We start from the raw sequence: 24,507 nt of genomic DNA, 5'->3' as shown, positions 1-24,507 counted from the left end.
AGTATGGAGATTATGCACGTCTTTTTCTTTTCTTCCTATGTTGAAAATTCTGGCTGCTATGGCAACAAATAGGCTTAAAATATGGCAAATTTTAAACATAAACTGGATCCAGTGATAACGCAAAAAATACTGGAAATATTTTTATGAAACTTGAAATATGGGTAGATGGCAGTCTGGACATTATGCACGTTATTTTCTTTTCTTCCTATGTTAAAATTTCTGGTTGCTATGGTAACAAATAGACTGAAAATATGGCAAATTTTACACATAAACTGGATCCTGTGTTAACGCAAAAAGTAATAGAAATATTTTTATGAAACTTGTAATATGGGTAGATGGCAGTCTGGAGATTATGCACGTCTTTTTCTTTTCTTCTTATGTTGAAAATTCTATTTGCTATGGCAACACATAGACTGAAAATATGGCAAATTTTACACATACACTGAATCCAGTGATAACTCAAAAAATACTGGAAATATTTTTATGAAACTTGACGTATGGGTAGATGGCAATCTTGAGATTATGCATGTCTTATCTGTTCTCCCTATTTTGAAAAAATATTGGTTGCCTTGGCAACAAATAGGCTTAAAACATGGCAAATATAACATTATTTGTGATTAGTCGAAAAGAGCTGAATTTTTTTTGTGAAATTGCATCTTTAATTCAAGAGTTATCTCCTCTTAAAGGATTTTGCTTTTAAAAATGTTATAGAAAAATTGAAACATTAGTGAAGGCCAATGGCCCTTCAGAATGTTGATGTGGTTCTAACCGGTAGGGGACTTATGGATTGCTTGCAATACTAAGATAATTGCTTGTTATTCAATTATTTGTATAAACAGTCCATTCACTAGACTGATTAACAGAAGTAAATGTGTTACGTCATTTGAAATACTGCAATCCTATTGGACAAAAATAATTTCAAACACTAATGATACATAGAGATGACGTATTATTCTTGTTGACCAGAAGACAATAAAAGAAGAAAACACACACGTGGTAACACAATGTATAACTCATTGCCACGAGGTAAAAAAATTGTCTTGTGGCCATGATATCATAAAAAGAGAATAAGCATAAGAAATATCATGGCTATTAAATAAAGAAAATAGAAAACAAATGATACTCTACCACCAGTAACCGTCTTCCTCCTAGGGTCACGAGATTAAAACATAATATCGATATATCATATTTGTGCTTCCGCGGAAATCACATTTAATTTAAGAAGTATTTCAGTTTTTCCCATTTTCCAATTTTCATATTTTTTATACGAGTATATTTGATATTAATGATTTTAAGGATAAACATTTTCATAGTTTAAACGAAAAAAAAAATCGATGGAATTAGAAATTTTGGGTATTAAAATACTACCTTAATGACCTCAATTTTGAAATGTACTTCCTTTACTGATAAACCATTATAAATGTTTCCATTCATGAATTCGTTGAAGTCACTCCTTCCGCTTTACACGATTATGTGGCCTAATTAACAAAACTTCCTGTTTTGAATAATTCTATTGTTTCGAAAGAATGACATATTAAAAAATGTATAAGAAATTCATTACACCCCCCCCCCCCCCCCCCCCGTCAAACGAATAAAAAGTAAACAAAATTATTTTTTTTGTTGAGGAATCATTCATCATCATCTCCAGAAATGAGTATTTCTGTTTTCGTATTTTAGCTTTCATTTATGACTTAAGTCATCAGCCTTCTATATGTATTAGACACGGATCTAGACATTTTCGACCGGCCGGGGATGGCGTGGGTTTCGTCGCCATTGATATCTAATTTGCATCTTATTGCTGTCAATGGTGCTTATAATTCATTTTGTAAAAAAAAATTTCAAAAACTAATTCAGTAATTCTACGAATACTTCAGCTCGACCCACGACTTTATTTTGAAAAACAAAATGATTGGATACCTCCTCTGTTATTTGTTACATATATCTGGGAAGCCAAGCTAAATTGTACTACTTTCAGATAATATTTTGTAAATTCGTTTGTTTTATTTTTAAAATTTGTAGTTTTTGGAAAAAATAACTAGGAAACAATCCAATAATGTTTCCGGTCAATGGAAGTATAAAAATGATTTTTTTCATATATTGTATGACATTACACAAATAAACATAAATTTGATTGTACATAAAAGGTAAGAAATGCATGAAGATGAAAATAATTTTGTTTAAATCGTGCATGCCAGATTTGTCTTATCTTGTAATTGATATGATTTCATTTTTCTTAACTAAAAATGAAATGTACTTTTTTCAAAAGTTTATGCTTTGGTTGTTAAAAAATCTTTTTTTTTTATTGTGGGGACATTTCATGATAATAATGAAGAAGTATTCTTAGTTTTAAGTCAACATGAATTAATGACCTTTTTATTTCATTATGTTGTTTTTATGTAATCTTTAAAGTAAAAACAACAACAAAAATATACCTTTCATTGAAAAATAAGGACGTTTATTTTGATTCTTAATTGAAAAATGATTAATATATTGTCTTAATGTCAGAATTTCTTCAATAAGAACATGCGAGTCAATGTTGAATGCTATTTTCACCAGTCGTTGGTGATTTTTTTATATAATATATATTTCTTTTAATGTCCAAGGTTAAAAAGAATATAAGTGCGTTTTCGAAAAACGAAGAATATTTGAAAAATGTCTAATTAGGTCAATATTTTATCAGCCATACCGATAGGTTTAACTAAAACAGGAAGGTAATTGGGCATAAATTGTATTTAAAATGGTTCGTGTAACTACCAATAGAACAGAAAATAATCCTGACAAATATGCTTGAAAGCGGTGTGTCTTTTATTATTATAAAAATATACATTGTATATATTATAATTTATGTCTGTTATAAGCATTGTATTGTGCTTCATGCAAAATAAACGTTTCGTATTCGTATTTTAAAACATATTTAAAGGTACAAGTGATTGTTTTGATATAAATATTTGTAACTATGAATAATGCTGCATGCTAAAATGGTTCATACATGTAAACATTTATTATAGTTTTGCATACAGATATCATTATGCGACAAAATAATAACATAAAAAACTATAACAACGTTAGTTACGCGCTCAGAAACGTTCCTCGTGCGCTTTTCAGCGTTTAGTTAACACGTTATTCAACTTTGATAATGATAGAGAAGAACATATAATCTTTTCCATAGCATTAATAAAAGATAAAGTTTACACATTTTGAAATGTTAATAAGATTTTTTATGATACTTAAAGGGACTCCAATATTTTTTTTTTGTTTCGACGGAAATATTTTTCCGAGATTTTTGTATAATTAGATGGAGGTCTTGACGCAGGATTTCAGATATTTCCTTCACCCTGTTTTTCCAGAATCACCATTTTTATATTTCAAAATAACAAAAAATAAAAAAATAAAATAAAATAGATAAAGAAATAAAATGAAAGCGTTGTATATATGTAGGTTTATTATCCTTTGTAGATTTTTCCATTTTAGTGTTTCACTTAATCTATATAAGAATTTTAAAATTTTATGTCTTAAGGCATTTTGACCTCATTAGAGCTTATTTAAAAGTCTATCCGCTGTATAAGTTAAAGAAAGTTAAGATGAAAAGATGCGATACTAGCTCACCTTATGTCACTGGTCCGTTTAACATCCAATAAGACTTTATTATATATAAGGTTAACCATAATATGTCATCTATTCCGGTTAGTCAACCTTTAACTGATAAATGTAAGTAAAAAGTCAGTAGTGAGTATAAACTCATCTTTGCGATGGTTATGATATTGCCACATTTGTAGTAGTATTGTTTTGTGGTAAACCGCAACATTGATGTTAAACTGTTTCAAGTTCACATCAGTATATGTTTGTAAATATTGACTTTATGCTCCTTGTTATTGTTGTATATATCTTTCCTTATAGAAGTCTTATCATAGTATTACTCTATATGGATCAGCTGACATTAAATTGGGGTACACTGTGCGGCAAATAGTCTGCGCAACGTCCCGATAAAAATGATGACAACGAAAACTATTTTAGACCACAGAAACATAAGCAAATAAATCGTAGTTTTCATGAATTAAATCAGGACTACAGATAAAAATAAAGATATTTCTTTCAAAATGTGCAATGTAAAAGTAAAAATTAAAAGGACAACGTATCTCAGAATGAACTAAAACTGTCATGGCATTTCATCATGTGACAAAACGGACCGACAAACAGTAACCAATATTTAAAATACTATTCGGCTGAATAGAGGTCCCCGATGATCTTTCCACCTCTATACGACAGCAATTACAAATAATGCACCTTGAAAGAATTTCTATTGGGTGTGACAAAGTCCGAGATATAACTTATTTGCTTTCAACTTGTGCCATTTTTACTTTTGTTGGTATATTTTTGTTTGTTTGTTTACTTAAATATTTAATTTCATTTTTTGTTGCAAAAACTAACCGACTACGTGACTGATAAGAAAGTCGAAGGCGAGCGGCTTGAAATGATTTCTACTGTTTATACCAAAATGTATTCATGTGGAAAATAAAAATGAAACCGAAAGTGAAAGTACTATCAATGAAGCGTGTTTTTTTTTCTCGAAATATTTGCATTTTATTCGAAAAACAAACAAACCAGAAGTAATATAGTGCGCAACTGACACGAAAATAGTAAGAATTATATTCATAATTGAAATATTATTTTTTTTAATTAATTTTGGTAATAAATATCATATTTTTATAGTAAAAATCATAATAAAATATTTTTTTTAATGTTTTATATAATAGTTTCATTTACTTTAGAGCATTATGATGAGGAATATGTGTTATTCTGACATACAATGTATTTTCCTTTTTGTTTTGAAATATTCATGAGTTTCTTATCTACCCTTCTATCGAATGAATGAATAACGAAAGAATTACGAATAAATGAATGATTAGAATGAATAACGAACGAAGAACGGAACACAATACAGAAGTTATCATTTTAAAAATGTAAATACATAAAACAATATCTTGCAGTACCAACTTTGGAATCTCTACATGCATTTATAATATAGACTGTATTCAACATGTATTTATTATATACACTGTATTATTATTATTAATAATAATAATGATAATAATAATAATAAAGACTTTATTTAACGAGAGAACTCATTTGAACAAACATATCAATCTTCCATGAGGTCCTCAACAAGAAACAATATAAATTTAACATATTCAAACTATTAAAATACATAAATGTAAAAACATACAGGAGATTATCAATTTGCATACATGGATTTGTGATAATACCTCAAGTATAAGGTTTTAAAATTGTCAACAGATGTAGCAGACTTAATATAATCAGGAAGGCCATTCCAAATACAAGATCCAGAATAAACAAAAGACTTACGAAATTGTTCAGTATTATAAACCTAGTTTCGGCCGAGAGGTCAATGTAGCTATAAAAACAACAGGTAATAAACATAAAATATTTTTAACATAATTATGTTGTTGGTATTGTTGTCGTTAAAATGGAAGTTATTATTTTTTGTTTATTTTTAAAGATGTTTCTTTCTTTACAAAAAATGGGTAAAATGCTTTTTCTTGTTCTGAATTTTGTTTCAAGGATATGTCGGTTATTATTGATTTAGGTCTGAGTGTTTGATACTAGGAATATTCTTATCCTATTTCTTTCGTTTTCATTTTCGTTGTTTTATTTCTATACATTATCTAATTAGGCTATGGATGATCTTCAGATAACTTTTTTTTGAAATAAGAAAACATGGTGTCATAGCAGTGATAGCACCATTGTCATAGATGACTACTGACACAAACAACAACAACAACAATAGACAAAGGTTATACAATCATCAGCGTTTTGTGTCTCGTGATAATCCGCTATGATGCATAATATTTACCGCTTATTTTTGGAAAACATTGAAATTAAATTGACCTTCGCGTGATTATTTGTTAACCTATTTTTGAAAAAAGCTGGTACATGATAAATAATAGCCGTGATGGCAATAACTAGATTGACGACAACGATGACAATGGTCTCAATATGATAAATAACCATCAATAACAATTGGACACCCTAGCAACATTGTTATAAGTAAAGTGGGTTGCCTTATGGCTGTGGCATCAGCCTGTCAACATTGAACGTTGATTCGAGTTTAATCTTAGTCAAGAATTCATTTAACCTTAGTGTTAGTGCTACCTCGTTCAATGACGCGAGACTTCAGAATGGTCCCGAAATACTATTAATAAAACTTTTACAATAACCTTAAAATAAACATTATATATCAAGCATTGCATCGAATAAGCCTTTGTCCTGCTCTTCGTGCTGATTTTGTGTGCTTGTAAAATTGGGAACATTCCATTCAAAGCTAAAGGAACACTTAATAATACAAATACTGAGCTACCAAAAGTATGACGGATGAGCAGACTATGGCTGTGTCCTGGTGGCAAAGGCAATCTATGGTTAATAATAATTGTCAAGGTGGTCCGATTAATCACTTGCACTGCAGAGTTAGAGGTAGCTTCCTTGAAATTTGATTTTTATGAATATAAAAAGCAGTTTCGTTTTAGTAAGCATCTTTTCAGAAAACTGGAAAGAAAATTATCCACGGATATTCTACTTTTGCTTCATGAAAGAAAAATCCCAGCAAAAAACAGTATTCATAATGATTAGTTTGATCTTTTAGCTAATGCAATGAAATAGGCATATTTTGATCTACTTTTGCCTTCCTGTCTTGGAAATATTATGATAAAAGAGTTTTTATATCTATTTTGAATTCTTTAAAGTGAATAAGTCTTATGTGACTTAATTCGGAAATTGAATAAAACAAACCTGATTGATATTATTATTTGACAGTGAAAGGGATATGACGGAACCAGCAAGTTTGTATGCTAAAAAGGTACTTGTACTTGCAAACGGACTAATTTTGAACTGATTAAATTGTTTATTAAAAATTAAAATTCCATTTTGCCTATCATGTATGTACCTCGTTTACAAGATACATTGCACTTTAACCAATATATGTATATCTTATTTTTTCGGAATTCAATTTTTTTTCAGGATGTTTTAATGATTTCAGTATCAGTTTTTAACCCTTAACATGCCGAATTTCATTAATAACTTGCCCGGCTACTGTCATTTTTGGAGTATTGAAGTTGAAAATCTAACGTCACATTATGCCTCTGGATAGAGAAAACACGAGTTTTATAAGATTTAAATAATGGTTTTAGAACTGAAGATAGTAATGTAATTTTTGTGTGCTGTATAACAAAAATATATATTGGACAACCAAAGGAATAAATCGAAGGGCTGCAGCTCTATGGTATTTTCTGATCTTTGCAATCTAAATCATACTGACTATCTGTATGTACTTTCCTGTATAAGTTTATTTTTATATACTATAATTCATCTTACGCAGCGACAGCGTTTTGATTTTCTTCTATAACAGTTTGAGATTTACATATGGAATTTTGCATGAAAAAAAAATAGAATTGCCTCGACTAGGATTTGAACCATAGGCTTCTCACACCCTCAACGAGACCGCTTACCTCTGCACCAAGGCGAAGTTATACATATGAACCTTGAATAAAAACGAATACATTATGTAATTCTAAATTGAGAATTTCCATTTCGTGTTTGTAATCCTTATTAATTTCGAGGTATTTTGTTCACGATAAACGTGTTGTTTAACACTGATGAAAATAATTTATCGTGTATATATTCAACTACTCGACAGTCAGATTTATTTGTGTACTACGCTCTGGAGTATTCGGTAATCGGCATAGCTAAAAATAGCATTTTCATTGATTAAAATGATATTCATGATAATCCGAAGCTTGACGGAAATAGCCGAACATTTTTCATTGGGTAAAAAAGATATTCATCCGCGAAATTTGTGATTGTAACCTCATATTTCTATTGACTAATCTAAACTTTTAATGCACTGTAATTCGTTAAATGCCTACATTTAAAATTATTCTTTCTTTTAAATTGCTGGTTTTTAAGCAGTTTTGAGTGAGAACTACTTTGCGTTGTTAGGACTGTTAGGAAATTTTGTGTTAGACCGTGGATGTTAGCTATGTATTTAACGATCTTACGATCAGAAAATACAAAAAGTTGAAACCGTGGATACGCAGTATTCGAACAACCCTTTTATATTGTATGTTTTATATAAATTAAAATTTTACCGGAAGTTACGAAATAAATACCAATCGCAACTTTTTGGGCCTTTTTGGGTCAGTCTTCGGATACGGTTTTTCGGACCAGCTTATGCCAATACACAAGCTGAAAGTTTTTGACTAAGTTTAATCCAATATATCGAGCAGAAATCCACCAAAATTAAGTAAATTTATAGATATAAAAGTTAAGAGTACATTATTTATATAGCCATTATTATATGGTTGTAGAAACTGAAGGAACATAATGCCTGTTGACATAAAAAAAACGTAATGTCCCGAAAATGCTTTTATTTTTATTTCTCAAAGCTTATTATTTTTGTTCTCTTGTTCTTGTTTCCATTGGACGTTTGCTTCTGACATTATTAAAGTCATGTAAAGGAAAAATGAGCCGCACCATGACAAAACCAACATAATGGGTTTGCGACCAGCATGGATCCAGACCAGCCTGCGCATCCGCGCAGTCTGATCAGGATCCATGTGTTCGCTTACAAACCCTATAACAAGTAGAGAAACTGATAGCGAACAGCATGGATCCTGATCAGACTGCGTGGATGCGCAGGCTGGTCTGGAACCATGCTGGTCGCAAACCCATTATGTTGGTTTTGTCATGGCGCGGCTCAAATGTATTTGTTTCTGAGACCTAATGTGCCTTTAAGTTTATCTTTTAAATTGATTATTATTGCCAGACAATCACAATCACAATTTTACCAAAAAAATATACATATTTTCCTTTGAATGTCAAATATAATTTATACATTCCTTATACATTATTAAAAAATACACGTGTTTACATCTAAAGTCTTCGATTAGTGTTGGAGATCCTTATCGCCGAAAAAATGCGATTAATTCAGTTGTTTATAGATATTATGTTAGCACTTTAAATGACAGCATGGTATTGCATAACTTCCGGTGAAATATATACATATATTTTAAATTGTGAATGGACAAAAACGCAAATATAAAGGTATGCTCGAATTATGTGTATCAACTGTTTTAATTCATACAATACGTGTAAACTTACAACTTTATAATTATGTGTCTTATACCCTTAATGAAATAATTAAGATAGATACAATTATACACGTAGTTCACGTTGTGTAAAATCCCAATCCTAACACACTGATAAATCAAAGCACAGAAGGCGCTGAATTTGTTTGAGTCTCAGAATGTCAGACAGGTGAAGGTTGTGAGATTATAAAACAATTTGTTTTTGTATAGTGCCACCAATGCTTTCCAGCGTTTTAATTGTAGTAGATTGACTATATAAGACTAATTGCAACACTGATATTCGATTTGACTTAAACAATTTGAAAAAAAGAGTTGCCGTTGCTAACTGTTGTTTAACACTTGTGTAAATAGTCATGGCGCTTACTATAAGCATGTATATTTATATAGAATAAAACAATATTAGAAATCTTCGACCATTCGGGAATTATTTTGCTTGAAAATTAATCCGCCTGTCATGTGACCATATTTACGCAGTGATCTCCCCTAAATTTTACGGCCTAGGTGTTACATATAAAGGGAAGTAACCGCTTCAAAAAAGCGGACTACTTTCGGCACTTGCAATTAACAGCATTGAGTCTGAAATTTCGCTACCATTATTTGTTTGGTCTGACGACCTAAACAAATAAAAATCAGTAGTCAGCAAATTTAAACCATAGCCTATTTATTGTAAAACTATTTTATTATCATTCTATTCTGTAAACCATTATGATTAAATTATATATACTGAGTAGTGTAAAGCCGTTCTATACTGCAAAACAATTTCATGCAACAAAACTTCAAAACGAAACAAATTCTCATAGTTTGGTTACATATGTACATGTTAAAAACATCAAATCATTAAAAAAAGATAATCTAAAAAATATTTCAAACACTTATTCTTTTTAGAATTTCACAGTACTGTCTTAACACATAATGTACAATTAAGAGTTATGTACATGCTTATGTACAACATATTTGTTTTTTTCTTTAGTATCAGAATAGATAAATGGACCATTCTTTGGTCAGTAAGATTAAATTAGACATTTTTAGTATATGGGACATAGTTGATATTATTTTCAAATTAAAATGCTTTCTTAAATAGGTCTGTTCTAAAATATGATTACTTACTGCACACACATAATTAAAGCACGAGACTCATGTACTGTATAGAGCTGCCCATTGCTTGATTTGATTTCAAATATAAATAATTACATTCCTATGCCAACTTTCTGAAAGTTTCAAACCTGTAAAATTTTAAATGGTATTTGTTACTGCATTTCTATAAAATACCAATGTCCATTCCATTAATAATAGTAAATCATTAATAATGTAAAGTGTAGAAAAAACAATAGGTGACCACCTTCCGTTTCGAAACAGGATGTTTACGTTTTAGTTCCGTTCTTATTCACGGAAAAAAGGATTTGCTTTTCGCAGAACCTTGGCAGACCTGATGTCATTAACATATTTTTCTAGATTGTTGTCCCTATTTTTATATCAGCAGGGGTTAAATTGGTCAAGAACGGCGCGTTGTGCATGGGTGTGACTTCACAATATATCACAGAAAGTATAAACGGCTGGATATATGATATAATTTATAAATTGATTAAAATACAAAAAAAAAGAATATATTATAAGGATTTAAAAAAAATGAATGCCTACCTTTTTACCAAAGAAGAAACAATGCTGTAGACGCAAAATTATTGTTTAAAATGGACAGGACTTATTCTAGCACATTGAGGTAAATTTATATTTCTGTCCTCATAAGAAAGAGAAAAAAACTTTAAAAATTAATTTCCCAGTCAAAAGAAAATTTTGCATGTTTGAAACATCTTATTTCGTATATGATCGATTGTGGATGTGTTCGTTTATATTTGGTAATACTTATAGGTTATTATACATTTTACTGTACAATACGGAATATATTTGGACGAGTACACAGTTTGAAAAGTCATATTTAACTCGCCTATCTATTTTTTTAGAAGAAAAGGTATTAATTCATGAATTGTTTTGTTGTACATACATACATCAGTTCAAGGATTTGAATGATACAATGAACACTAGTCTTTTAAGACGTTACAGTATTTATAGATTTATCATTTACTGTAAGTTCTAGAAAATTTACATTTATCATTAATATCTGTTTAATGAACAATATAATTATGTAACAATAAATCCAAAAAATATCACATTGACACCTCTTATCTCAATTATCACATTGACAATAATATATAAAGGATATTGAATGAGTGTAAGTTCAATACTGAATTTATTGCACGAGTTGAATAAAATTATATTATGCGAGCCTCTGGTGAGTGCAATAAATTCATTATTGAACTTACACGAATTTAATATTCTATTTATCACATACCCAAAATAAAGATCGTTTTAAGTGAAATAAGAGTCATTTTTCATTGACGCGCCTATAGTATAACGTTAACATTTAGCGCGTCTTTACACTATGTTTGCATAACGCTAATGACGTCATGTCAAAATATATGCACGGCCGTGCAATACCATATTTACGGAGTCGCAAAATCGGCACGGGTGTGTGATAAAGCGTCTTAACGCTATGTTTATATAATGCAAATAACGTCACGTCAAAATATATATGCACATTGTCGGTCGTTTAATGCACATGTACCCAAACGTTCAATATAGAATAAATAAAAATAAAATAAAAATAATGATAATAAAAACCCAACAACATATTCCGGAAATGTCATTCGTTCGGGGGGATATGGAACACATTGCGCTAATATCGAATGTAGATATATTCCTTTTGTTTCGTATTTCTCTCCATTTGAGACCTTAACACATGATTACACTCTGGCCATTTACAAAATTATTCCCATTGGTTTTCCCGCCAGAATATATACAATAAAATATCTAGTTTAGACATGTATAATTGTATATAAACGATGTATACATGTATATACATGTGTACATTATTATCAAACGAACGATATGATATGAAAAACCCTCGTATATTATGAAATTGATAACAGTACGTCAACCAATTAGAATTTTGTTTTAATCTCACAGAAAACCAAATCCCCATTTCCTTCATCGTCATATTCCCACGGTCAATCCATTAGTATGTTAATCCTTTAAACTCATGGCAAACCACCTTTCACTTGCAGAAGTTAAAGTCTTAAAAGGGTATATAAAGATTTTTTTTTGCCCATTGTTTATTGACCACTCATAGCATATACGATGTCTACTCAGGTTTGAAATATTTTTTTATAATATATATTTTCTTCTAAAATGATATGTACGAGTTTGTCAAATGTTTACAAAATGTACCCTCAATAAAAAAGTTAGGGGAGTGACCATGTTATCAATGGGGCGGTTTGTCGATTGGTCTGTTGTATTTCATTTTGACAAAAGCGTAAATGAAAAAGCAAATATAAGAGGGATCAGCTTCAAACTTTTTTTACTTTGAATGATATGTAAATGTTTGTTGAATTTTTTTAAAATGTTATGTACCCTCGTTTAAAAAAAGTTTTCACAGAAACGTAAATGAAAAAATAAAGTATAAGGGGGATCAGGTATTAAAGTACCGGTTGGAAGTGCAGTGCACAAAAGCCGTATCTCTCCAGTTTTTTAGTGATTGCGCTTTGATGATGATTTTTGTGTCGCCTTGAAAAAGGCGACATATAGGGGTTACTTTTTGAAGTGCAGTGCACAAGAATCGTTACTCTGCACTTCTTAATGTTTGAGTTATTGCCCTTTGTTAATTCTCATACTTTATTTTTGTCCGGGCCATTTCTCAAAAAACTATAAAAGCTATGGACTTGAAACTTCATATGATGATATATCTGATTAAGAAGACGTGCAGTGCACAAGAACCGGTACCCTGCACTTCTCTTTTTTTTTAGTTATTGCCCTTTGTTAATTTTCATACTTTATTTTTGTCCGGGCCATTTCTTCTAAACTATAAAAGCTATGGACTTGAAACTTCATAGGATGATATATCTTATTGAGATGAAGTGCAGTGCATAAGAACTGTTCAAAAATCGGTACTCTGTACTGCATGATTTTTGAGTTATTGTCCTTTGTTAATTTTCATACTTTATTTTTGTCCGAGCCATTTTTCCTAAACTATAAGCTATGGACTTGAAACTTCATAGGATGATAGATCTCATTGAGATGAAGTGCAGTGAACAAGAATTTGTACTCTGCGCCTCATGATTTTGAGTTATTGCCCTTTGTTACTTTTCTTACTTAATAGGCTTGTCCAGAGCATAACTTGGTCACTTTAAATTTGATTGACTCCAAAATTGGTATGTAAGCTTTTTTCATCGACCTGAAGTGCAGTGCTTAAGAATCCATCACAGAGTCCTCCATTTGATCTGTCTGTGTAAAACTTTTCCATTTTTTTAATAATATATCAGTTTTGTTAATCCTGATGTAACATTGTTGCAGGCAGTTCAAATTCAACCTAAGGTAAAGGTACATGTACATTGTAAGAGTAATGTTTATAAATAACCTATATTTAAGAAGAAAATGCATAAGTGACAGCACACCCGACTCGCGGCCTTCTAGTTCATATTTGAATTTTGTCCGAGCATATCTGAAAACACTGCATGAGTAAAAGAAGCGTCGGCAAGAAGTCAAGAAGTATTAGCTTGACACTTCGCATGTGAATGGGGGCATTGAGATGTGCAATACACAAGAGGTGCAACTTGTAACTCCAGTTGGAGATAGATAATTTGCAGTTGTTGCCCTTTGTTAGTCACAAAGGTACAGCTTGTAATACTGATAAAAAATCATATGCAATTGTATATTGTATGCATAACAACATCAGATTTTTCGGAATTATTACCATTTTATTATTCAAAGTTTGTTTGATAAATACATAAAAAAAATACAACTGATTATCGTTGAAAAAGAGAAAGAATTGCAATAATAAAATAGTTTCTCTGGAGTTTGGAACATGCGATAAATTAAACTGAGATACTAGGTCTTGTGTTCTCTCTCTCCCTATCTCGGTGCAGTATTCGAGGTGGTTAGAGGACATTCATCTCTGCTCGTCGGACATATTCAGACACCGTATATTATGAAGAAAAAATACATGGACTTACATCAAGCATTGCCTCTCTGTCAAGTCTCTAAAATAAATAGCTGAGGTTCGATGTAAGTCCATGCAATTTTTAAGGCTATCTATCAAGTCTCTATAATTATCCTCTTGCGGCTAAGGGGTTGCCTTTAAGGGCCGAGGCTTAAGAAATATAGTCATCGTTTATTCCTGCGTGATCGTAGGAGGCGACTAAATGGGTCCGAATTACTGGAGTCTATGCTTCTCTTAGCTCCAGCAGGTATGGTGGTTTGGACCCCTGGTGTTGCTGTAAACTGGTAACACATTTTCCTGTTCGGCGCCATATGACATTAATTGTGGCGGTGTGTCTTAAAACCAAAACAAAAGTCTCTATAATATTGTCAAAAATTTTACCGTTTCTTTCAAATGATAGGAGACCAATATTTCTGGCCGGACCATTAACTGCAGTAGCAGTGATAACTATGGAATATTTTGTATGAACAATTACTAATGTACTAGAGTAAGGCCATCCGCAGTTTTCATGGCATTGTTGACTTTGCAAGAGGCGTGGAACCCAACAGTCAAGGTCAACTAAATTCTTATAAAGTCGCTGTCTGATTATTAATATTGAGATCTTTAAGATGCTGTATGTTGTAATTAAGGATGTAACAATACTAAAGTGAAATTTTATATAAAATATTATGTATATAATAAATCTTCTAAAACAATTTCCAAACATCAAAGAATATGTTAAATATGTACTACAAATGTTTAGTCGAATTATAAGTAATCATTAAAATATATGCATTCATTTCTTATTGAAAAAAATTGACATAGACTTTATAGAAAGTAAATTTTGAATTACCTCCCTGTATTTACATTTCATGTTAAAAAATTAATAATGCTTTTTGGTATGGTGGCATATTTCTGCCACCATATAACCATATAACTATCTAGTTAATTTAGAGGAGGTTAACTAGTTACGTAACTAGTTACCATCTTAATTAACTAGTTAGTTATGTGGTTAACTAGTTACGTAACTAATTTTTTTCTTCAATAAATAAAAGATCACAACAGGAAATAAATGCATGTTAGTACCTACAACTACCATCCTTTTATCATTTTACCAGCTTAATGTTAAGAGGTTAACTAGTTACGTAACTAGTTAACTTCTTAATTAACTAGTTAGTCAGTTACTCTCCCGTTTAGTATCCGTTCGGACCACGGCTTTAATTAAAGCTGTGATTCGGAAGGAGAGACTTTATAGAGTTCGAGGTGGGGGTCTCTGAAAAAAAAGTATTAAATCCAACTGGGACTGCTGTACAACTGGGTCCAAAAAATCACCTTAAAGTCTTAAAAGTTTCTGATTGACAGTTGGCGTGAGGGTCTAACCAGAGGCACTTGGTTTGGGGATAAAAACCCTTTTGAGAGCTAGGTTTGTAGAAGTCAAATATGATTGAATGTAGCGATTTTTTTAGTTAACTTGATGTTTCGATTCTAAAACCTTCTATTTTCCGATGTTACTAAAAAACTTTTTGGAAAATGGCGGTTTTAGAATCAAGGCGTTAAAAAACACAACTTTCTGCATTATCTATAATAACCTTCCTTATCCGAAGACTGACGGAAAGGGCCGAGTAGACCAGTTCCGTAGTTTGACGGAAAGTGGCGAGGGTTTCTATTGGAGCGATTGGTGGCTATTTATAAATAGGATTTGTGTTTATAACACCATTATTGTGTAACACACATGGTAGAGCAAAACTACAACATTACGGATACTTTTTTGAATTAGGTTTGGATTTTTCTACATTTGTCTTGATTAAACGATTTTGTTTGTTTATATAGATGTACTCGATGATATAAAATAAAGGTTTTAATTATTTATGTCAGAAACGAAAGTAAAAATTTAACACGTGTCTACTGGTAGACATTTTCGGCCTCAAAACCCATGTCTGTTCGACCCAGGTCTGTTCGGCACTTTTTTAAAATGTGAATCAGACATATTTCTATTGCATATGTGTACCTGCTTTATCTCACTGCTGATTTTTGTCCTAGATAGAAGATAAAGTGTACAGTATATAGTATATCTTCTGTCCCAGATCTATATTATCATGGAATATTCTGGAAAAATAATTTATTAATAGAATGTAATGTATTCTTCAATTTACTTTATTTTCAAAGTTTATTTAACTGAAAAGGTAAATGAATAAATTTAAATGAAAAATATGAATTATATGTATAAAATTTTTAGGTCCTTTTGGCTGTTTTTATTTATTTACTGTATATTTTTGTGTGTGTGCAGTAAATGTTGTTTTAATATTGATTTGAACATTTAGTACATATATAAACTGATAAACAATGTATCCATTTAATTTATTTTCAAAAACTGTCCAATAATTGTCTAATTAAAAATACTTTTTATAGAATTAACTTGATAAGTTGTCATTATTAAACTTTGTTATTTACTTTATAGATTTAATTGGTTCATTCTTGGACAAAAGGACACTTAAATTAGGAATGATTAATTCAAATGTGATCTTGACTTTTAAATGAACTTGACATTAATGGTCAAATAAGAAATTTGAATTATATTTTGTTCAAGACCTTTATGTTTTCTAGGAGTATTCTTTACTGCAATACTCTTTCTTTAATGTGTTTGTCACAGGGTGAGAAAAATGTGCTGCCTGATCTGGACTTGAACCTGGAATGCTTGGAATATTGTACCAAAGCTTTAATGACTGAGCTATCAGGCAGCTTACACACTATCTCTGTATCTCCCCTAAATAGTGAACAGTTCTGAATCATGACATCCTTTCCCACAATATTGAAATTCAGAGGCTGGCATAATATGATTTTATTCCACCCATTCAATAAATTTAATTTATTATCACATCTACAGTCATTTAGTATCCTCTATTAAATATCAATTGTGTAAACTTTTATATTTAAACAGAGCTAGATATATTAAAATAATTTATACTTTTAAATAGATTTATTTTTATACCATGTGAAATTTTCTTATTTCAGTGGTGACTGTTTTATTTTGTAGATGCCATATAATAGTCCAGGTCCAGCTGGGGGTTCCGGTGCCGACAAGGCTGGTCCTTTACGCTACACTCACAACTACGTATATAATATTGCTGATTTACTTGGTAAAGGGGCAACTGCATCAGTTTATCTCGGGAGAGAACGCGTAAGTGATATCAGTATTGTATAACTAACACAAAGATTTAAATATCATGCTAAGGAAAATACTGTTACCCCATGCATCAGCCCAGGGTTACAGTATTTTTACAAAAGGATGTTATTTTTGCTATTACTCCCAAGCCTATGTGTTATTTATTTATTATTCTAAACAAAATTCATACTTCCTTAGGATACTGTTTCTATAGGTTTTATTTTTCAGATTTTTACTGTGAAAAAGTACTGTTACCTATGTAAGTTAACAGTACAAAATTTTAAGTCACATGGTACACTTGAATTCAGAGTATGAATAACTGACATTGGCCAATATCAGAAATTAACATTACAAATATAGTGAAGGGTAATAATATTTAATATTATATCCTATTGTCACAAATATTATTCAGTCCTGTGATCAAACTTAGGCAATGGTATAAATGATTCTGTTTTACTTTATCATTGTCAAAGGTAATTTTATGGTTATACACTTAGCTGTTAAGATGAAGAAATAAAAAAACAATAGCATGGAACAACATGTTGTCCACATGTTGTCTTTTGTTCAGGTCTTTTAGTTAACTGATTTGACTTTGATTGAAAATCTACTTGTATTGTAGACTTTAACTAATATATGTTAAAAGTTTATCTATAATTTCTGATTGCAGAAAAATGGCCAACAAGTTGCTATTAAAGTATTTTCAAATGTTGACTCTCGTCAAATTACGCAGGCGAGACTTCGAGAGACCGAACTCCTGAAATCGGTTGACCATAAGAATGTCATGCAACTCTTTGCATGTGAGAGTGAAGTAAGATATTTCTTTGATCAGTTGAATTGTTTAATTTCTGTATGGAGATGCTTTGCTTCAAATATGAAAATATTCAATGGTACTGAAAATGGTTTCTGTATCAAAGTAAACTAAAGAAGCAGTAACCCAGGTTTTTGTACTTTATTGAAGTCAATTAACAACCAAATTGTTTAAAGAGTGGTAAGACAATATCAGTTTAATTGATTTGTAATTAGCATTTTATTATGGCACAATTATACAAAATTTATTTTATACATTAATTGATATTAATTCAGCTAAAGGCGAACATATTTCAAAAAGCATGACTTTAAATTACATGTTATATAAGTTCTTGATGACAAATTTTTACTGCAGACTCTTTTTAAACCCATTCTGAATAGATTTGAAGGATGTGAAATTTTGTGTCTAGCTAAGAACCTAATAATGAACTTAAAGTAATGATGTAATTTTAATTTTGTACTATTATTTTCAGATTGGATCGGGTCAGTATGTTATTGTTATGCCATACTGTCAGTGTGGGAGTGTATATAACCTTTTAGAACAACCTCAGAACGGATTTGGTTTCCAGGAAAAAGAATTTCTAACATTTCTGAAAGATATAAGTAAGTAATAATGCAAGCTTTGTACATGTGATAAATAGTAGTACTAATTTGGCCATTGGGTTGAATGGTCTTTGCATCTAGTGTTAACTGGCACATATTACTGAACTTTGCATCTTTTATTTATAATGTTACACTTACCTACAAGTCAACAACAGTGACCCTTTAAATTGATAGTTAACAGACCATCTTTTATATCACCAAGGCAGAATGTATTGGGCTTTTCTCAAAGTCTGAAATGAGCCTTTAGCTAAGTCTACAATGGTGATTTTTGTTGCATATTCAAGAGTTCAAACTGAATCAAATATACAATACTCTTTAGTTATTTTAATACTTAAAGGGACTCAATTGAGGTTTTTTGACAAAACCAGACTGAAAATATTTCTTCAAGATAACATTCCATTTGATGTAGGTCTAGACCAATAGCTTGTGTGCAAATTTTCAGATCATTTGCTCACTCCGTTATCATAAAGCAATTATTCTAGATGTGAAATATGACCTTAAATTGGAAAGCCTTGCAACGCTTTTCACCCAAACTGGGCTAAGAATAGTACATAAATATGATTTTCAATTCATTACTGAATATATTTCTTAATTTTGTTTTGTATATCATTCTTTGTTAAGTATCCCAACTTGTCTATGTAAGAAAATCAAATTTTATGTTTTTAGACTTTTGAACCTCAGTGGAGTTCCTTTAATACATAAATGTCATAATGAAAAAAAAGAAAATTCTTCAGTATTGACTCATTACTTTTGGTAAGACAATAGATATATTAAGGTTTGGTTTCATTATAAAAAAGTTTTAAAAAAGGTCGCTGAGTGTGATTTTCTAAGTTGAATAGGAAATACTGTAATGCTTGTTTATTTTATATCATTCCAGCAAGTGGTCTGAAATACCTGAATCAAAAAGGGATAATTCACAGAGATATTAAGCCTGGAAATATAATGAAAAAAGTTGATGAAGATGGGAGGTGAGTCATGTATTTAACAGACAGACAATACAGGTGTCTGTCAATCATAATGCATTTTATGAATAACATCTATATTTCATATTTAAAGCTTCTACCAATGTGACCAAAACACACCAAAATTAGTCAGATATATGATGCTGCCAATAATATTTTGAACATTTCTCTAAAAATGATGATTATGTCCAGGTTAAAAAAATTAACACAGCCCATAGAGATATTTAGCATAGCCAGTGTTAGATTTACAAAATTGTTGAGTGTACTTATTATTTGTTGAAATCATTATAAAGCATGCATACAATTCAAAATGGTTCATGTAGTTGTACTCAAGAAGTAATTTCTAATAAAACAAGTTAAGCAGTACAGTTCTGACACACTGGAAAATTATTACAATGTACAGTATTTTCCAACATTTTACAGTATTTCAACATGTTTCTTTTGGATTATTTAGAAATCTAGAACTGTATGATTATTTAGAACTTGGTTATGTCATGGAAAAGTACTATATGTTGTTTAAATGTAGGCAGGGAAATATATTTTCATTATAAAAATTGATATATATGATTCAAATTACTTTAAAAGATATGACACAAATAAAAATGATTGGGATTCCTTACCTAAGAGTCCCTTTATACGATCTTATAACCCTTTACCATTTTGAAATATTAAATGGGGTCATCTCCACTCCCACATGCCCTGTTTTTGTTTTCCTACTGATCATGTAGCACGTGTTCTACTTTATGACCTGGCCTAGTTACATGACGCACTACGTACAAATGTACATTGTTGACGACGAGTATTAATTTTAAGTATTATATGATTTGTAATATTTGGAAATATTGAATATGTTTACTTTAAGCTTCAGTAAACAAAATAACAAAATAACCGAAGCAAAGAACTAAACTTATTTTTTACATTAACTCTTCTTACAAATTTAAATACGACATATGCTGACTTAAATCTATATACATGTAGATATAAATAGATATCATGGTAATGACTCGTATAGTCTGATTTTTTTAGACAAATAAATTGAAATTTGTTTTGTTTTCATTGACAACATAGTTATAACATATCAACATAGTAAAGTATTACATGAATGAATAGTTCTAAGCTGACACATAGGGGGCGTGGTTATATTATTCATACTTGACATAACGTCCAAACAACGTAGCGTAGGTAGATTAAGGCGTTTTCAGGGTCATGGGCGTTGTATCGCTTTTCTGTTTTTCTGCTGATACACTTATTTAATGAAAAAACAGGAAAACAAATTTAAGAAAGGGTAATAGAATGTTATAGAATATTAATATTTGGGAATGATGTGGAGAACAGAAATATTTGTTCTTTCTTCCTACGTAAAAATGTTATCCCCCAAAACATTCAAACTTTTAACAATATATTTAGGTAATGTTTTCATGTCCACCTCTGTTATTGCAGGGGTTGAGTGCATTATGAGCTCATATATTTGCACCTAGTTGAACCTAATCTATAATATATGTGTTTATTATTTGTGCCAGCCTACACAGAAACATAAAATAAACTTTAAATGGGAAGGACTAATTGCAGCATATCTTTTATGACTTATCCTAAAAGTAAATTTTCTTTGATTTTAACAAAAAATATTGGCACATTTGTTGTAAAATGTTAGATTATCTAATACGAGTGTAAATGTACTCTTTTGTTATTGCCTTTGTTTGGTATAAGATTTAAAATCTTTGGGAATATTTCCTGACTCATTTCTTTGTTATTTATGTATAATCCAATTAGTTACGGTGTTGACAGAGAAACAATTGTTATTAGAATACAAAATGTAGATATATTTTACTTATAGCCCATAAAAGAAGAGACAAAAATAACAACACCATTTAACCTCTTTTACTATTTATCAATTATATTCATATTTATGTTAGTTACTATTGGATCTTGGTAAGAGATATGGTTTCTTTTACACTCATGCTAAGGTATTAATTAAACTAAAAAATATATATTTATTCCCCGTTTTGAGTCATTATAAATTTATGATACAAATATGTAATATGCATTAGACTGAAAGCAATTGCTGTATTATTTCTCATAGTAAATATTTTAACTCGGTGTTTGATATTACATAGTAGGTTTATTCTCTTTACAAATAAAAACTTTTTAAACATGAATATTGCGAATATTATCATAACCAAAACATATAGCAAATAACAGAACATTTATATTACTTCAACAACAGCATATACTTTTATTTTCAAACTATTTCAAAACAATTTCTTACCGACTTGTTAAGGTAAGTCCGCCATCTCGTCTGTTACAAAATAATGATGTCAGTTTAAAAATAGTTCCGAGTTAATTATTAATTTTTTTTTCTGGTTTCCTGAACTTTCCTAAGATTTAAAAAAAAACTATTTTCTTTTTTATTATTATTAATTGTATGATTTTAAGCAGCAACGTGACAGAAAAACAATCTGTACAAGTTTTATTTTTCAGTCCTTTATAATTATGTTCTTATTTTTCTAACTCTGGACAAATTTAAACGAAGTTAGCACAATGTCATGTACAGGACCAAGTTAGCGTGAACGGGACTGTAGACATTTTTTTGCAATACTATACATGTACATGTACTATACATGTACTTATGCAAAGTATGCAAAGAGGTGAAAAGAAATCACCTTGACTTGCTAAGAGTATAAGTTTCCATATTTTCATAATTGTTTTCAGTCCAGTATACATATTAACTGATTTCGGAGCCGCAAAGGAGTTGGGGGAAGATGAAACCTTTATGTCTATTTATGGAACAGAAGAATATATAGTAAATATTAACTTTAATAATTTGTCTTTATATATGATTTTATTATTGATAAATTTAAAATTATACATGCGTTATAACTTAAGATTTGAAACATTTCTGTCGGCCTATGACTAGAATCACGTTTCAGTGACAGCTAGTGTTACAAAAGTGTGACAAAAGTGTGGCAAAAAGTGTGAGACTGTTACAGAAACGTCACGCACAGACAAAAATATATATATTTAAAAATTAAATGCTTAAATGGAAATATATTCTCATTATAGTGTAGACCATTCCATGATTTTGCATATACACTGCACACCTATGACACCTTCAATATATTGTGTATTACTTTTAAACAATGGACGACTGGGGTTTATGTTACCCGATTTCTAACAACCCTAATGTAAATCATCTATGGGTCAACAAATTTTCTACTATCATTTGATAGTGAAAATCATGAAGGTTGTAAGAAAGGTTTATTATTCATGGTTAGATAATAATGATACAATGTCTCATGACTTCTTTACTTGTGATAAGCAATTAATTTCCTTGTATGTCTACACGTGCTGGTCAGGTGCAAAGTGCATTGGTTTTTAGATTAGTGTTTAAATAATTTGCTCTTTAGCACCCGGACATGTTTCAAAGGGCCGTGTTACGTCAACCGGGTCAACAACATTTTACATCATCAGTTGACCTTTGGAGCCTGGCTGTGACGATATATCACGTAGCAACCGGAAAACTCCCATTTCAAGCGTTTGGGGGCAGGAATGACTCTCGTATGATGTAAGATGTCACTTTACATTAATTAGGATACTTATAAAATATTTAAAAAGGCCTTTAAGGAGTTTTTACAACAAGTGAATTGCTTTGTTGTTTTCAGTTTTTAATTATACAGTATTATTACCCATTCCCCCTCCCCCATCAACACATTCGCATTTAGGCCTTCTTAGTGCAAAGGAAAGAAATTTCTTTTTATAAAATATTTAGTTTCATATTCCTTTAGATTTAAAATATTATATAAAATTAATGATAGCAAAAAAAAAAAAAAAATAGAAGAAACGAGATATAATTGTTCATGTCCTCTTACAATGGTTGATAACTATATATATATATATATATATATATATATATACGTATTGTTTTGTCAAAACAGAACATGTTTTTAATTGCTATAATAACGCTTGAATATCCCTTGACACAGATCTGGAGTTATAATTTTGTTTATTGCAATATACATTTAATGTGTACGCCTTAATAATAAATTCTTGAATTTTATGTGAAATTCGTAGGTTCCAGATCATGGCAGGTAGACGCTCAGGTGATGTGTCCGGTATACAAAGAGATCAAGATGGACCTATAGATAGGTCTCAACATTTACCTGACAACTGTTATATATCCAGGTGAGGCATACTGATATATTACTTATTCTATTGTCATTTACTGTATATTTCTTATACTATTGTAATATGAACACATATTCATAAGTTAGTATTTATAGTAAAACCAGAGTTTTTATAACAGAACTTATAAAAATTTCTAAATGCACATCATTCAAATAGATCTATGTAATTCTTTAAGCTAATTTATATTAACATCTAATTTTTAACGTTAAAGCGGGTGAAGTTTTGTTTAAATTACGACCCTGTCCCAGTCTTAGCAATTTCTAATATATGAATTTATGTCGTTTTATTTAAGTGACCATATTGCCTCATTCATATTTGTTTTTTGCCTTTTTTAGGGGATTAAGAAAACTTATAGAGCCAATTTTAGCTGCCTTGTTTGAAATAAATACGGCTCGTGCAATGACGTTTGATCAGTATTTCATCGCAGTTAATGACGTCATACAGATGAAGACGCTTAAAGTGTTTTGTGCCCCGACTGGCACCCAGACAATTCTGTATCTCCATAAAACAGACTGGTAATAGTTTTATGTCATTCACTCTTGTCAATTATGTCATTTACTCTTGTCAATACACATTTTGCTTAATTTGAACCAGATGCATACA

At 30.5% G+C, this 24,507-nt stretch overlaps 1 protein-coding gene across 4 annotated transcripts in view; it reads left to right on the top strand.

The window, feature by feature from the left end:
- Positions 1-6,823: 6,823 nt before the first annotated feature.
- LOC132753568 (serine/threonine-protein kinase TBK1-like) overlaps positions 6,824-24,507 on the top strand; it is a 28,164-nt gene continuing 10,480 nt past the window's right edge. Inside the window, exons 1-9 of one of the 4 annotated variants that reach the window (XM_060744052.1) lie at positions 6,824-6,871; positions 17,222-17,365; positions 18,018-18,158; positions 18,631-18,760; positions 19,638-19,728; positions 22,432-22,522; positions 23,127-23,284; positions 23,791-23,901; positions 24,240-24,419. In XM_060744052.1, the coding sequence (XP_060600035.1) occupies positions 6,839-6,871; positions 17,222-17,365; positions 18,018-18,158; positions 18,631-18,760; positions 19,638-19,728; positions 22,432-22,522; positions 23,127-23,284; positions 23,791-23,901; positions 24,240-24,419 (1,079 nt within the window). In that variant the 5' untranslated portion in view covers positions 6,824-6,838. Of the gene's footprint in view, positions 6,872-10,858; positions 10,876-15,826; positions 15,965-17,199; positions 17,366-18,017; positions 18,159-18,630; positions 18,761-19,637; positions 19,729-22,431; positions 22,523-23,126; positions 23,285-23,790; positions 23,902-24,239; positions 24,420-24,507 lie in introns of those variants that run through there. The other 3 variants (XM_060744056.1, XM_060744055.1, XM_060744054.1) reach the window with 3 other exon arrangements.

Source organism: Ruditapes philippinarum, unplaced genomic scaffold, assembly GCF_026571515.1.
Source record: "Ruditapes philippinarum isolate M1 unplaced genomic scaffold, ASM2657151v2 ctg4790_1_1_1_1, whole genome shotgun sequence".
NCBI lineage: Eukaryota > Metazoa > Mollusca > Bivalvia > Venerida > Veneridae > Ruditapes > Ruditapes philippinarum.
Note: the sequence above shows the minus strand (reverse complement) of the source record. Positions and strands in the feature narration are given on the sequence as shown.